The following is a 16,104-nucleotide window of genomic DNA, read 5'->3' on the forward strand; positions in this document are numbered from 1 at the left end:
TTAATCAGCAGAGATTTATCATTTCTAAAGGGTTTAAAAGGAATACATTACTGTCACCTATCATAGTTTTTAGGTATCCTTATTAATTTGTCCTTGAAATATTTAGATGCTATGCTATTTGGTACACATATATTAAGGACTGATACTGATTCATTCTTTATGGTACCTTCATATAATGTAATTTACCTGCTTATCTTTTTTTATCATGTGAATATTTATTGCATCCCTATCTGCCTCTGCTTTTTTTAGTTCAGTTGGACTGTAACAGATTTTGCTCCAGGTCTTAATTTTAACTATGTGAATTTTTGTGTTTAAAGTCTGTTTCTTGTTTCTTGTGGAATTCTGTTTTCTAGTCCATTTCTAGTACATTCTGCTATCTTCTTCATTTTATGAGTAAGTTTATCTATCCATATTCAGTGTTATGACTGTTAAATGTGTTCCCTTCCATCTTATCCTCTTGTAGTTTTTATTCTCTTTATTCCCATATGCTTCTTTACAAATACGGAGTTTAAAAAAAAAAAAGGAATTTGCCTGTCACTTATAACCTATAAGAGGTGACTAGGCTAGGGGCGGCCAGGTAGCACAGCGAGTAAGAGCACCGGCTCCAGTGTTGAGAACACCTGGAGATCGAATCCCAGGCTCAGACACTTAGCACCCACCCAGAAACACCTGGCCGTGTAACCTTGAGCAAGTTACTTAACCCCAATTGCTTAGGGGCGGCCAGGTGGCTCAGCGAGTAAGAGCACCGGCTCCAGTGTCGGGATGACCTGGATCAAATCCGGGCTCAGATACTCAGCACCACACCCAGAAATAATAACTGGCCATGTAACCTTGAGCAAGTTACTTAACCCCAATTGCTTAAAAAAATAAAAATAAAATAAAATAAAAAAGAGGTGACTAGGCGGCACAGTGGGCCACTATGTGGAGTCTGGAAAACTTGAGTTCAAATTCAGATTTAGACACCAACTAAATTTCATTTTCACTTGGGCAAACTAGGCAAACTCAAACCTCAACTGCAAACTGGGAATAATAACAGCACTTACAACCCAGCAATGTTGTAAGGATCAAATGGAATATTCATAAAGAGCTTAGCACAGTGCCTGACATATAGTAGGCACTTAATAAATGCTTGTTTCTCTTCATAAATGAAGCAGCAAATTCTTCTCCTTTACCCTGATTCTAGGGTCTTTTTTACTCTTTCTTTCTTCCTTTCCTTTTAATCCTCCCTTCAAATTCCTCTTTCCAACATTCAAATTCATTTGCTTAATAACAATATCCTTATCAATTATGTCTTCCCTTTTGGATTCCATTCTCCCTTTTCCCTGCCCCCTCTTAATTCTCTTTTGAGTTTAAAATATTTTAACAGCAAAATATGCATGTGTGTATTTTGGGAGGTGTAATTATGCTCAATCTTCCTTTGTCTAAGTTCAAGTGAAAGTCATGTTCATTTACGTATTCCTCCTACCCTTTCTTCATTTATGTATTCTTCAGCTTATACACTACCATTAGATAAGTGATTTTCCTCCTCTTCTTTCTCCTTTTTCCTCCAGTGTAGAACTGTACTTCTTCCATTTTATTGTTCTCCCAAGACCATTTAAAACAAGAAAATCAACCAAGAGGCTTTCTGTTACTTTTACTATGACTCTTAAATTCTGAGAAATCATGTCTCTCACTCCTCTATTAACATGTAAACTATTCACCCTCACATATTCCTTTTCAATTTAACAAATGTGTACCTTCTATGTTTCTCTTAGCAAGTGTACTTCCATGTCAAAATGCTTACTCAGTTTTGGTCTTGAAAGATCCATTCCCCTTCTAATACATTCCCCTCCCCTTCTGCAGTATAATTAGCTTTGCAATATAAGCTATCTTCAATTGTAAGCATATATCTTTCATCTTTTGGAATTCTGTATTCCAAACTCACCTCTCCTACATTATAATAGCGGCTAAGTCTTGCATGAGTCTTACTGTAGCTCCTTCTTTGGCTGCTCATAGTATTTTTTCTCTGACCTGGAAGCTCTGAATTTGGCTATGATATTCCTTAGCTTTAATTTTGGAGTTTCTTAAAGGATTGACCAGTTGATTATTTTCATTTCACTTTACTAAGAGTTCTGAGCATTTTTCATTTATAATTTCTTGAAATATGGTATATTTTTTCTTGGTGGGGGCAGGTGGGTAGAATTGTCTTTATTTTCAGGTAGTTCAGTAATTCATAGATTATCTCTCCTTGATCTGTTTTCTGGGTCAAGTGATTTTAATAATATTTACTAGACTTTTATCTTTTCTTTTTCAATGCTTTAATATTTCTTTTTATCTTCCTGAGTCATTTTCTGCTTGGCCCAATCAAATTTTCAGAGCATTCAATTCTTGACAAAGATTGTAACTGTTCATCCTAAGGCATACATTCTCCTTGGCATTCTTTCCTAACCACTTCATTATGCATCAATTACTTCAAATACTCAGATTTTCAAAATACAGTAATTACAAAGCTAGCCACAAGATTTATAAGAATAAAAGAAGCGCCTCTGTAAAATTTAGAAAGTCTTAAGGAAAAAGGAATATAAAGTTCAGGGTACTAAACACATTGCTACAGAACAATTAGGATATAAGCTACAGACAAATACCTGCTGGAGAATTTCTGTTTTGACAGGAAGGTTGGGCTAGTTGATTGCTGTATTTCTTTCTCTCTAAGATTCTAATATCTCTTTCTCTGATTTTTGTTTTTAATTGAAATCTTTAGTCACTGCTATTAAGAATGAGAAAGAAGGCAGTATTCATCTTGAAAGACCAAATCAATTAACAAACATTTATTTTAAGGAGCTAGGTGATATAGTAGATATAGAGTGCCAGGCCTGGAGTCAGAAAGACTCACCTTCCTGAGTCCAAATCTGGATTATATGACCCTGGGCAAGTCACTTAACCCTGTTTACCTTAGTTTTCTCATCTGTAAAATGATCTGGAGAAAAAAAAATGGCAAACCATTCTTGTATCATTGCCAAAACCCCAAATTCGTCAATGAAGAGTTGGACATGACTGAAACAAATGAAAAACAATATGTGCCAGTTACTAAACTAGACACTGGGTATAGATAAATACAATGATTAAAAGAGAAAAATATACAAGGAAGATTTTGTATCCCTTCTTTATCCTCCCTATTGCTGCTAGCAGTAAAATTCCTCATAAAACTACTAAAGTGTGTGCTTACTTCTGGGATAAGACAGAGAAGAAGAAAACGATAGTGCTGTGCATTGAAGTGCTATGGAAAGACTACATACATCTTTACATATTATATCTCACCTTAATGCAACAGACCATTGTATCATTCTCCACCATAAATGCTTAAATAAAAGAATTATTTTTTAACTTAAAGATGAATATTTAAATTAAAATCACTTTATTATAGAAAAAAATTAATATGTTCTCAAAAATCATTCCATTACTTTCTCCTGATGGGAAAAATTTGTCTCATTGACTCTGGTCCTTAATTCCATTTCCCATATTCTGTAAACTATTTTATTTCTTTTTCTTAATATTTGATATACAAAGAGGAAAGAGTTAGAGGCCTCACATCAACCACTTTCTATACCTGGAATATTCATGGCTGCCATAAGTGCTGGCCAACACAACTCAGGAATTTGAGATTTCTTGTATGCTGTTTCTGCAGTCCAGAGGTACACCATCACCATCAATTGGGGATGGAGGGAAGAAAAAGAGGAAGTCAATTTCCCTCCCCACTAGAAACCCCCAAAACTTCAATGCTCCAGTAAATCTGAACAGTAGATTTCGTGGGAGATTTCTTAGGGACCCTCTGAAACACAAGATCCAACATTTCATTTACAATTTTAGGGGAGGGTAATTCTTCAAGTCACTTTATAATAGAGATGTCATGGAAGAATGAGGATAAAAGGGAGCCTGGCTCCTTGTGGTTCCCCTCAAAAGTAACAATGAAAATGCCGAAAAGAAATGATACATGAGGTTTGTAGAACATAAATTAACCCCAAATCATACATATTTTTAAGGTATCAAAACAGCTATAGTGCTGAAAATGGCACCTCTGCCCTTTAGTTTCCTGCTCAGGTCTTCCTAATTCTTAGAGATTTCTTTCCAGATTCTTCTGGTATCATTTTTCCAATGCAAATCACAGGAAATGTTAATATTTTCTGATTTGACAAATCTAAGAAGGCAATAAGTCACATTCTGGATGCAAGTTTTGGAAAGACTGTACAGCTACTGATTTTTCATGTAAGGTCAATGCAGGCCTTCCTTTCTACCTCCTCAGGAGTCACGTAATACCAGGCCAAGTCTCTTCTTTCTTTATCCAATATGTATTCTTGACATTATCCACAGATTATTCTCATATATTTCCAAGGAGTATGAAAAGCTGCTACTACCTCACAAGGTACAGACATATCTTCTGTGGGTATTATGGAAGATTAACTGCTCCCTCCCCTCCTCCTCTTTCTGGATACTCTTCAACTTATCACCGTCTTTAAATTGTGATATAACACAATGCTCTAGATGAGGTCTGTAAGTATTAAGGTGTAAGGGTTATGGGATTTAAAGATCTTCCATGCCAAGTTGGACTTGCTGATGTAGCAGGAAGGGGTGGGGGGGGCAAGAGGAAGAGGAAGCCAAGCTAGAGTTCCTGTGTTGACTGGCAGCTGCAGCCGGAGGCAGCAGTAGTGGCCAAGGCAGAGGTAGAGGCAAGAATTCTTTTTTTTGAGCCAGTCAGAATTTCTGCTAAGGACTCCTGCTGAGGACTGCCAGGGACGGGAACTGCAGGAGGCCAGAGCTGCTGGGAGCACGCTTTCTGGATGCTTTCAGTTGCCGTGAGTGAGGAGAGGAGGACCTTTGCCTGAAGTAGCCTGTTCTGTTTTGAAGGCTTGAGAATGTGGGTGTTTACTACATTGTGCCAACTTCATAACTACTGTGATGGCTTTGACTTTCTGGTTTGGGGACTCAGTTTTCTGGTATTTGAATAAATGTTCTAGCTTTATTCCCCATGTAGAGAGCCTGGTATATTTTGATTAATAACCATATCAGCATAGCTACTGTAGGCATTATGAATACAATGCATTGTTGATACATAAGGGTACAAAGAAAGGCAGAAACAGTGCCCAAATTGAACCCATACCCCAAATCACCAGTCCAAACCACTTCAAGTCAACTACATAATTTTCTCCTTCTTAGTAAGATCAGGCCCTTGTCTTTTCACCTTCTGCTCCTTCTCCCACAATTTTCTATGGAAGTCCCAACTACCTCATATAAACAGTGCCCCTAAAGATCACATAACATAAGCTACACAAAACTATTCCAGGCTCACTCACCTCTTACAAACATACCCCCCCTTATGTTATCTGTTTATTCTTTGTTATTTAATGTTTTCTCAGCCTCAAAATTTTTAAAAAATATTCCTTACAATGTTTTTGTACCACTACACAGCAACCAGATTAATTTTCCTACAATCAAGCAGGAAGCTCTGACATTGAGAAAAGGGAAAGTAAAGCCAAAGGTCATTAGTTAATTGTTGAGGTCTGTTACAATGTACATTATGATAAAAATCAATTTAAGTCCTTGTTAAGGATGCTATTTACATAACCACATAAAATGACAAGTAATTCAGAAGAGATATTTCAAAAATACTTGTCGCTTATCTAAAAAAAAGATTAAGTACATTAGCTTATCAAATAAACAAAATAATCATCGCCCAGCAGAGTTCTAAGTATTCTTGGACATTCAAATATTGGTTGCTGCTCGTGTTCTTAAAAGTCTGGACAACTCTTTTGAAGTTCTCCTAAAGAGCCATTTCTGTAGTCTAAGCATACATGGCACACTGGTATCTGAGTGCACACTCAGACACAGCCATCTGAAAGACATTCCAAAATATGCATCAGGGAAGGAAAAGAAATTTCCACCACTGGGGATCCCAAACATATACATAGTCCTTTGTCTAACTTCCCCTCACCCCTCTGCCTGCCCCATTAATCCTACAATCCTGTCCCCACCCTTCTAAGTGCAGGAAAAGAGTAGAGTTTAAGAGTCTACAATGGATGGTCACTGATAATGAGGAAGAGAAGAAAAACATTCTTCTCTTTCTACTACCTTGCTTCTATACTATTCAATTTCCTCAGCCTCCAGAGTTTTTCTCAAAAGTGGATGAATCTTACTACAATTATTTAAGTCCATTACCCAAAGACTGGATTACCTAAGTGGCAGAATCATAGAACCTTAAGGGGTTGTAAGGAATCTCAGAAGTGATCTAAGCCAGGGGTGTCAACTCAAACAGAAACACAGGGCATTAAAATGTTGTGGGCACATTAACATTATTTATGTTTTACTATATTTGTATTTATTTTGTTAAATATTTCCCAATTAACGTTTTAATCTGGTTTGGCTTCACTCAGGAGTGTTTACCATCTCTAATCGAATCCAATCAACAGCTTAAAAGAAATTCCTGCCACAATATTCCCAAAAAATAGTCATCCAGCTTCTATTTGAATATCACCAATGAATGGGGCAGTACTTTCCAAGAGTAGACAGTAAACCCCAAAGAGTTTTTTTCTATCAAGAGAAAAAAAAAGGAAAGTATTTGGGGAAGGAGGAAACCTCTTATAAAACATCCAAAGAGGAGCTTATTCCAGGGCCAGAAATATCAGGAAAGAATGCTGTTATATGCTTTTGCAATGAGATAGGGAGAAGGGAAATCCTGGTTAAAAGTAAGAAGTAGTAACAGTATAAAGACAAGTAGGCCACATCCTTAAGAACACAATCATATAATTTTAAAAGCTGGAGGAGAATTTAGATGTTAACTAGTCCATCCCCCACATCCTGCACTGAAAAAGACTGTTAGTGATGGGAGCCAGCTCAATACCAGTAAAGTCCCAGGTGTCCGCTGCTTATTTCAGATCACCTTCCCACTATATTGATGGAGGTCTCCACAAGAGCCACTATCAAAAACTTGGATCTCTAACTATTCCACAAATAAGAGGGAAGTGACACTGGCAGCCTACTTTGCAGCTCTGAACAAATCTTCCATTATAAGTGATGAGGTACGGGCTAGCCCCCTGGAGTGAGGTCTCCTTGAGTCCTTGAGGTGCAGGCTCCAGGAACCTCCCCTGGACTCTTGATTAAATCATCCCATTTGGTAAGGCATTTGCATGAGGCAATAAGCCTTACATTGTGGCTGAGCACAAGCCTCAGTAGACTTCCCACTATCAAAATAAATGGCCTAGCCCACCTAAGTCTGTAGCCTCCAGCTACTTCCCACTCTTAATCACTCATTGACCTCATAAACTCCTCCTCTAGACCACTCCTAGATTCCTCCCATAACTTTCTGTATATAAGACCCCATCTCACACCATGTGAGCCATAGAATGCCATAGAATAGTGAGAGCTCCATAGAATGACCTAACACAGACTTACCATGTCTAATGCAAGAGAACTTTTAATAAATTTTACTTTTCTTTGGCTAAGAAGACTTGAGTCGAATTCATTCGGCAGGACCCAGCTTGTTGGTATTTTGGGGTCTCCAGAGCAGCCCTAACCCTCTTAGAGGGTAACCTCTTCATAAGCATTCCATCATATTGCATGCTAATACAATGAAAACTTAATATATTTGTAATTTGTTTAAAAACATCCAAACATACACAACAAAGTATATCTGAAACCACAAAAAAACTCTTAAAGGTCATCCAGTTCAAATGTAAGTTGATTTTCATTGCAGCAATTTTACCTTGACTTTGCCCAAGTTCCAATCTCTCTAAATAGCATTTTTACCTATATTTAGTTTTACGGTGAAACATCCCCAGTTATACCCACAGATTAGAATCTCAGGATTCAATAAAACTAGACCACAGAAGTTGAGAATCTTGTACCTTAAATATCACTTAATCACTGCCTGCTTCAGTTTCCTATACTATAAAATGGGAATAATAGCACCTACCTTATAGGCTGTTTTCAGGATGAAATGAGGTAATATTTATAAAGCTCTTAGCACAGTGCCTCACATAGAATAGGTGCAATATAAATGCTTATTCCCTTTCTTTCCCTTTCCTCACAGTGCCTAGTACATAGTTACATAGTTATTATGTAAAGAAGAATGTCAAGGGTAGAGGGGCCCAACCCTTCTGAACCTAATGGCCTAGCAGGGGAATAATGACACACACACCATTTAATTCAACAAATATATTAAACATCCATGGTGACACAAAATGAAAAACTATATCTGCCCTCAAGATGTTTACAAGTTAACAAGGGAAATAAGAAAAGTACACAAGTATGAAACAAGGAAGAATGTAGCAAGGAAAAAAGAGCAGACTAGAAATGTTTTGAACTAGAACTGGAATCTCATAGGAATCCTAAAACTAAACTTCCCTAAAAAGAACATTATCTTTTCCCTAAATACCACTCCTCTCCAGAATTCCCCTATTACTGTTGAGGGCATCAGTATCTTTCCAGTCATCCAGATTCACAAGCTCAGTGATGTCTTTAACTTCTCATTCCCTAACCACTCATATCCAATCAACTGTAAAATCTTGTTTTTATCCCTATAACATCTCATCTTCTCTGTACTCCCACAGCTATGACTCCAGTTCAGTCGCTCATCAACTCTCACTTTAAGTATCATAACAACCTCCAATTTAATCTCTCTTAAATCAAGTCTCTCCCCACTCAGATCCATCCTCCATACAGTCCCCCAAGTGGCTACTCTACTAAAGCACACATCTGATTACGCCCTTACAACCATGATCTGGGGCAGCAATTCCTGAGAAGGGGCTAGTCATCCCCCACCACCTTCCACACAGCAGAACAGCCAGGCACCTGGTAGGGGAGACGGGAGGCAGCATGGGTTAGGCAGGTCAAACAACCACAAATACCTTGACCATCATCTTCCCTCAGACTTTGATGTGTACAGCCCAGGACGCTGAACCTAAGAGCCTTGGGAATAGCACTGCTTCCAGTCAGGCACTCCCATCCATCATCCTGGGAAGCAACCTCTGTGGTGATACAGCCTGATAACTGCTACTGCAAGGGGTACAGCCATAGCTACCAAAGAACCAGAAAGGAAAATTCTTGACACCAAAGACCTTGGCACCATCAAACAGTTCACTATCAGAAACCGATAGGATTTTATCAGTAGAAATTATATTAAAGAAACATTAACATTTGCTTTGCTGCCATATGTCAAGGACACTGGGTCTTTTTTCATAACTTACAACTTAAATCTTTCCTATGTGTTGACTTCCCAGCTAGAATAGAAGAGAGCAGAGACTGTTTTACTTTCCTCTTTGTGCTTTCCATATAATAAGCACTTAATAAATTATTTATTCATTAAAAAGGAACAACAAAAAAAAACTTCAGCAGTTCTATTAATTGGAGGATCAAATATTAAAACTCTATTGTTTGGCATAAAGTTCTTCACAGTCTGACTTCTTCCCACCTCTCCAGTCTTCTGACACATTAATTCTCTCTACTCTGTAGTTCAGCCAGACCGATCTACTCCCTTTTTTTCTGAAATGACATATTTTCCATTTCCAAGCCTTTACATGTATGGGACATTCTTTTTTAGCTCTCCAGCCCTTAGAATTCTTGACTTCCTTTAAAACTCAGTCTAAGCAACACTATCTAAACAAAGTCTTTCCTAAATCTCATTAGATGTCACCTTGCATTGAATTTGATTATTGTTAAAGCCTAAAATTATAATAAGACTTTTGGAACATCCTGTGCATCAAAACACATATATATGTATATGTGTAACGGGCCTGGGAATTTGAAGATCTTCCCCTGCTTCTTAATGGGCCTAAGGAAATTTGAAGATCTCCCCCTGTTCCTTAATAGGTCGAATGTAATCACATGGAGTCTGTGGTGGGAGGAGTCTGCTGAATAGGTGGAACAGAGCCCAGAAGAAGCTGGGAGTCAGAGCAGTTAGAGCTGGCGGGTAGAGAAGACACAGGCAGGGAGACAGCTAGGCTTGTGTTTGTTTGTGGGAATGCTAAGGGATGGTGAGGCTCCTTGCTGTGTTATGATGTATTAATTTCTTTGTTGCTATAATGTATTTGACTTTCTGGTGTCTGAATGAATGTTTTGCTTCTCTCTTATGTATGGAGGGTCTGTTATATTTTGTGATTCAGAATTATGCCAGCATTCATAGTCACCGTCAGTGCTGTGCATATTGCACTGGTGCTACCATACGGACATATATATATATATATATATATATATATACATGCACACACATACATACACATATATGTACATCTTCTATTCAAATGTAAGCTCCTTGAAGGTGAGGAGCCTCCTTTGTGTCCTCTTCACTTAGCCCAGTTCCTGGAACATAGAAAGTCCTTAGTATCTAAGAACCTGATTTGTATAAAAAGGAAGGAAGAAGTCCTACATTCATTAAAGTTGTTCAGGGAAGACTTCATGAAAACCATAGTCCCTGATTTTGGCCTTAAAGGAAGAAAAGGATTTCAACAGCCATTTATTCTTTCAACAAATACCCACTAATTGCCCAGTATATACAAGGCACTAGATAACATTTCTATTATATTTTACAATTATATTTCTATTACTTTTGTACAGTTTACAATAAAACAGCAGCATAGAAATATTTCTTTTAATTACAAAACTAAAGACTAAATTCAATTTCCCACTGTCTTTTGGCATGCATGCATCATTTGTTTTTGCTATTTGGTTCAGACATAAGAAAGTGACAAATCTTTAAATGTGTACTAAAATAAATATATATATATATATCTTCACATCATATAAAGCAAGCTGATTCACACATTAAAATTAATATCTAAACAACTATTTTCCTTATTTCTAATTTAAGAATGGGTCTTTCCATCTTGCCCAGGTTGGAAATGCAGGGGTAACTCACAGGTCTAATCCTACTAATAGCCAGTAGCTTTGAACTGCTCATTTCTCACCAGGGTACTTCTTAGGCAACCTGTTAGACCCACAGCTCCAGGAGGCTCACCACTTCAATGCCAAATTTAGTGTGGAACACCCAAGTAGCATAGCATAGTGCAGACTGAAACTCCTGAGCTCAGGAGATCCTCTAGCCTAGGACTTCACAACTTGCTTATGGCCTGAGGTTTGCAGCTTGCCCAAGGATTTCAGATGCCCCAAAGGAGAGGAAAGCATCCTTCCTATGTAAAGGAAAGCCTCTGGCATGCGGCAAGCAGCTCAGGGGCCTCAAGTTGTACAGGCCTGCTCTAGCCTCAATCTTACCAGTAGCTGGGATTAAAAGTATGGTCACTATGCCTGGAAACCAATTTATTTACATAATATCTGCTGGGGAGGCTAGGTGGCAGTGAATAGAGCCCTGGAGTCAGGAAGCCCTGAGTTCAAATCCAGCCTCTGACACTTGACACACTTACTAGCTGTGTGACCTTAGGCAAGTCACTTAACCCCAACTGCCCTTCCTTCCCCTCCAAAAAGCAAATAATAATATCTGTCAAAAAGTAATGTTAACATATCCTTATTAAAAGTTTTTAAGTATTCATAGTACTAAATCTTTGAAAGTTATTTTTTTCCAAGAGTAAAACTCTATGGTTACATGGCTCAGAAAAATAGTATCCCTGTGACTTGACACCCTTCACAGCTTCTTACTCTAATAATGTATAAGCAAGTTCCTTTCATGAACTGAGCTAAGCTTTGAGTGCAAGTAAAGATTGTTCAATGCTTGACAAACTTTTGTTCAAGGTTGCCATTTGCTGTAATATGATATTTCAATTAGAAATGTTCTTCTGGGTGGGGCTGCTTTTTCACCAGGACCTAGAACATTACATTGCACACAGTAAGCACTTAATGTTTGCTAAATTGAACTTTAAATGTCCTTTGATTTTCAAGAATCAAGTCTATTAGGTTTAAATTTTTCCCAAAATTAGCAAAATAATATATGTAATATATACACATGTATATAATATGTATATACATATATATATATAAAATATACACACATTTAAAGAAAAAGATGGTCTCAGAATTGTTAATAAACTGAAAAGTTCTCAGCAAAAGGAAATTATAATTTAATCTTTAAGGGTAAAATGATTAGATTTGTATTATTTACCTGTAGATTTATTTCCTAATCAATTTCTCCTAACTAGAAATGAGTACTTTAAGTTGGTCATTTATACTACTTTCTATGTTCTATAAACTAGCTTTATTTATTTTTCATTTTATTTTTGATACAAACTCTAGTCTTTTATTACTTTGGTAAGTTTTCTAAAAATAGAATGGAGCTTAAAAAAATAATCCTGGGGGGCGGCCAGGTAGCACAGCCAGTAAGAGCACCAGCCCCAGAGTAGGGATGACCTGGAATTGAATCCTGGCTCAAACATTTAGCACCCACCCAGAAATAACTGGCCATGTAACCTTGAGCAAGTTGCTTAACCCCAATTGCTTAAAAAAAAAAAAAAATTATATATATATAATCCTGGGCCTTTTGGGGGCATTTATTAATATAGGAATACTGTTCTTGTTACATATACCAGTTGGTTTGGAGACATACCGTGTTTCCGCGATAAGAAGACACTGTCTTATTGTTTTTTTTGGACAGAAAAACACCAGAGGGCTTATTTTCAGGGGAGGGCTTATTTTAATGAACATTGACAGCAATTTTAATAAACAGGTAAATGTGAACAAAAAAATGTACCTTTATTCAATAAGCAAATCACTGGGGAAGAACAGGATGACGCGCTCACTGCTGCAGCTCTGATTGGATGCAGCTCGGAGCATGGCATGCGTTTCACCTGGGGGGTGGGGGGGGACAGTGCATACAGAGGGTACCATAATGTAGCGTGTAGTGCAGGGGATCACCTTCACTACAGTAGCAATCTCAATAGGGCTTATTTTCAGGGGAGGGCTTATTTTAGAGGAATCTTACACAGTAAGGGGAGGGCTTATTTTAGAGATAGGTCTTATTATCGGGGAAACACGGTATGACAAAGGAAAGCAGAATATCTTGACTTTAAAAATATAAATGAGAAAAAAATGAGTGAATCACCATAGTATTTAAGGTTATGGCCATGAGAACTAAAAACATACATAAACATTCCTAATTATGGAAATGTAGATAAAATGAAGAAATATAACCTAGAAGTCAACTCTAGTAAAATGAAAATGCTAGGCAATGGCAACAATAATCAGACCAATATGTACAGTATAGAAATATACAGTATATTCTCCTTTGTTCATTAAGAACAAAGTCCTGAGGCTTTATAAAAGTTATATGTATCACCTTTTGTAGCAATCTAAGTTTTAAACTCTGGAACAGAATTTTAACCTCAAATAATTAACCCACTTCTTACTTTCACAAAAGCCAAGTGATTCAGGCCAAGAGTAGGTAGGTAGGTCTCTAGTCCACATATGGGAAAACTAAGTCTGAAGCTAACACTGTTGACAGAACATAAAAAATGTCAGTGTGTTAGACCTATTATAATATGGCTCATTATTCCATCTTTGAAGGGATTCTTGTTCATCCGATGCACTGATATCCATAACTGCCCTTAAAAGTCCATTATGGATCCATGACCCATTAATTAATTTAAATGTGTGATAGAAGCTATTTGTATTTTCATCCTTAACACAGCATGTAGTACCAAATGTGTCTGGAAATAGACTACACTTTCCCCCTTCATGATTGGTTTATATAAAACTTGAGTATTACTTACAATCTGTTACTTTTCAATGTATCCTTTTCCTTTTAGAACTCTTTCTTTCATGGCTGCAGCCTATATCAAACTAATAAGAGACCTTTTGGGATCAAGTTGACTTTTTAAAAGCTTCCCTGAGTGGTCCATTAGTTAGGTGGAATATGTTGAACAAATACATATTCATGGTTTTTAATTATATAAGCTAGGCTTCCCTTTTTTTCAGGCTGAAGTTACATTAAAGAAAAGTCTAGCCCTGTAAGTTATTTAAACTGATTAAGTGAGTGAACATGTTTTCTGAAGAAAATTATGTAGCAACTCACCTAACTGGATCATTCTCTGGGGTAAAATATATTGTATCATAGAATGTAAGGCTGAAAGGGAGTTTATAGGTCATTTAAACTCAATAAAATAAGGAAACTGAAGCCCAAAGAGGCTAAGTGATTTGCCCAAGGCAAATAGTAGATAGCAGAAACTGGATTCAAACACAGGTTCTCTGACTCCTAATCCACTGCTCTCTCCATAATACCACACTGCCAACTTCTACATTAAATAATGCAGTATAGTATAATCTAAGCGGCAAATGAGAATAGGCACAAAATACGAACTAAGAGGTCTTACAATACAGCTCACTATGATTTATATATTCAAAAATTTTAGACTCAAAGTATTTTAGAAGTTGCAAAACAAAAAACAAGCAAAAAACCCAACTCCCCAGACATATTATCTGGATGTTTCAAACAGATGACCCTGAAAAAGTACCAAGTGAAGGTTAACGTTCACCAGGACAGGTGGCTTATGCGGACGCAGGTAGGGGTAACAGTTTTTACACGAGCACCAAATCCTTTCAAGTTCAAAGATGCTGGGGCTAATTTTACTGCTATTCTTACTCTTACCCAAGAGAAGGAAAATAGACTTACTACTTTGCATCCATTTTTGTACTCTAAGAATTTTTTCTAAATGATTCCATTTTCTGATAAGAGGGTGAGTGGGTCTTCTGCCACAGGCGCAGAAGGTTGCACATGCAGAGGCTCTGACTGAGATCGAGGTCCTTGTGACCTCAATTTTGCACACAGTAGGGACTTAATGGATGTTTGTGGGGCAGGTTTGTACTCAGCTTCAAACTCGCTAGTTTCCCGGTGGGAATTAGAGCGAGAAGCAGGTGGGAACACTACTAGCATCTTACCTAGCACTCTCTTCCCCCGAGGATGACTGTGAGGGACGCCCCAGAAGGAGCCCAGGGACCCACAGCCACCTGCCGAGCAGGACCAGGAGCCGGGTGGGCTCCGCCTCCGGAGCTTGTCATTTGGGTCTCACCCGCCTCCCATCGATCCTGGAAGGGAATGGCCAGGACCTCCCTCCCTCTGCATGTACCCCAGTCCCGCGCTTTCCGAACACGCGGACTCACCATGGCGCTGGAGCAAGGTGATCCCACCTCCTGATTTCCCTGGGACGATCCGAAATGTCTCACCTTCCCCTCCGGGAATTTCTGACTCCTTCTAGGAGCGGGGATCTTCCGGCTCCAGCCGGAAGACAAGAGAGCGCGGGACAGGAAGTCCCGCCCCCCCACCAACACGCCGGGACGACCTCGCGGCACGCAGCCAGCGAGCGGACGCAGGGGCGTCTTCGGTAAAAAAGGACTTCCGTGGAAGCCCCGAAGACTTCAGCGAGGGGGAGGGGGTCTACGTGGAGAGGTGGGGCTGTCACCCGCGCCGGCGCCTGGGAGGGAGGAGGAAGGAGACGCCGGCTGCTGGGCCAGAGGTGGAGGAGGAGCTGCAGGCGCGCGGGCTGCCTGGAGTGTGAGCATGCGCGTGCGCGCAGCGGGGCTCGGGGCGCCCTTCAGAGCTTGAGAGGAGGAGGGTGGTGGCCGTGCCTGGGTGGCGAGCGAGTGCTGGAGCTGCAAAAATCGGACCCTCCCCCCACACACAAACCTAGGGGGTAACCGATCCGGGGCGACGGAAAGTGGAGCCTTCCGCCTTTCAGGCGGCACACGTGGCTAGAACAGTTCCCAGCACCGCCCCGCCCCCCCCCCCTTCGTGATTGCCACACCTGGGCAGGTTCCTCACTTAGGAGTCCGTCCCTCCCCCGCGGGCTGCCCCCTGCCTCTTTAAAGACCCCTGCTCGTGCTTTCCTTCTGCACCTCTCAGACGCCTCCTGTGTCCAGGTGACTCTTTAGCTGCCTGGGCACACCGCCCCTTGGCTTTCCTTTCCAACCCACTCCTTTCTCTTCGTGACCTCCCCAATACCCTTCTTACCTCGGCAGGGAGAAAGCTAGCGTTGTGGAATCAGGTTCCGACCTTGACCGATAAATTTCTTTGTTTTTTACGGAGACCGATAGGAGCTAGGAATGGGTGAGTCTCTCAAGGTCCATCATTTAACATTTAATTAACACCGACTTGCCAGGCACTGGTAAACACTGAGGATACAATAAGAGGCAGAAGATAGT

General features: G+C 39.4%; 1 protein-coding gene across 2 annotated transcripts in view; it reads right to left on the bottom strand.

Moving 5' to 3' along the window:
* The window catches only part of TMEM161B (transmembrane protein 161B), a 116,781-nt gene extending 101,451 nt beyond the window's left edge, over positions 1–15,330 (bottom strand). Inside the window, exons 1-2 of one of the 2 annotated variants that reach the window (XM_069085071.1) lie at positions 15,067–15,330; positions 8,877–9,045 (exon numbers count right to left, since the gene is read on the bottom strand). In XM_069085071.1, the coding sequence (XP_068941172.1) occupies positions 8,877–8,888 (12 nt within the window). In that variant the 5' untranslated portion in view covers positions 8,889–9,045; positions 15,067–15,330. The remainder of the gene's footprint in view (positions 1–8,876; positions 9,046–15,066) is intronic. The other variant, XM_069085072.1, reaches the window with a different exon arrangement.
* Positions 15,331–16,104: the final 774 nt, after the last annotated feature.

Source organism: Petaurus breviceps, unplaced genomic scaffold, assembly GCF_028583685.1.
Source record: "Petaurus breviceps papuanus isolate PSGF00001 unplaced genomic scaffold, PetGlider_PUasm1.0 175, whole genome shotgun sequence".
Classification (NCBI taxonomy): Eukaryota; Metazoa; Chordata; class Mammalia; order Diprotodontia; family Petauridae; genus Petaurus; species Petaurus breviceps.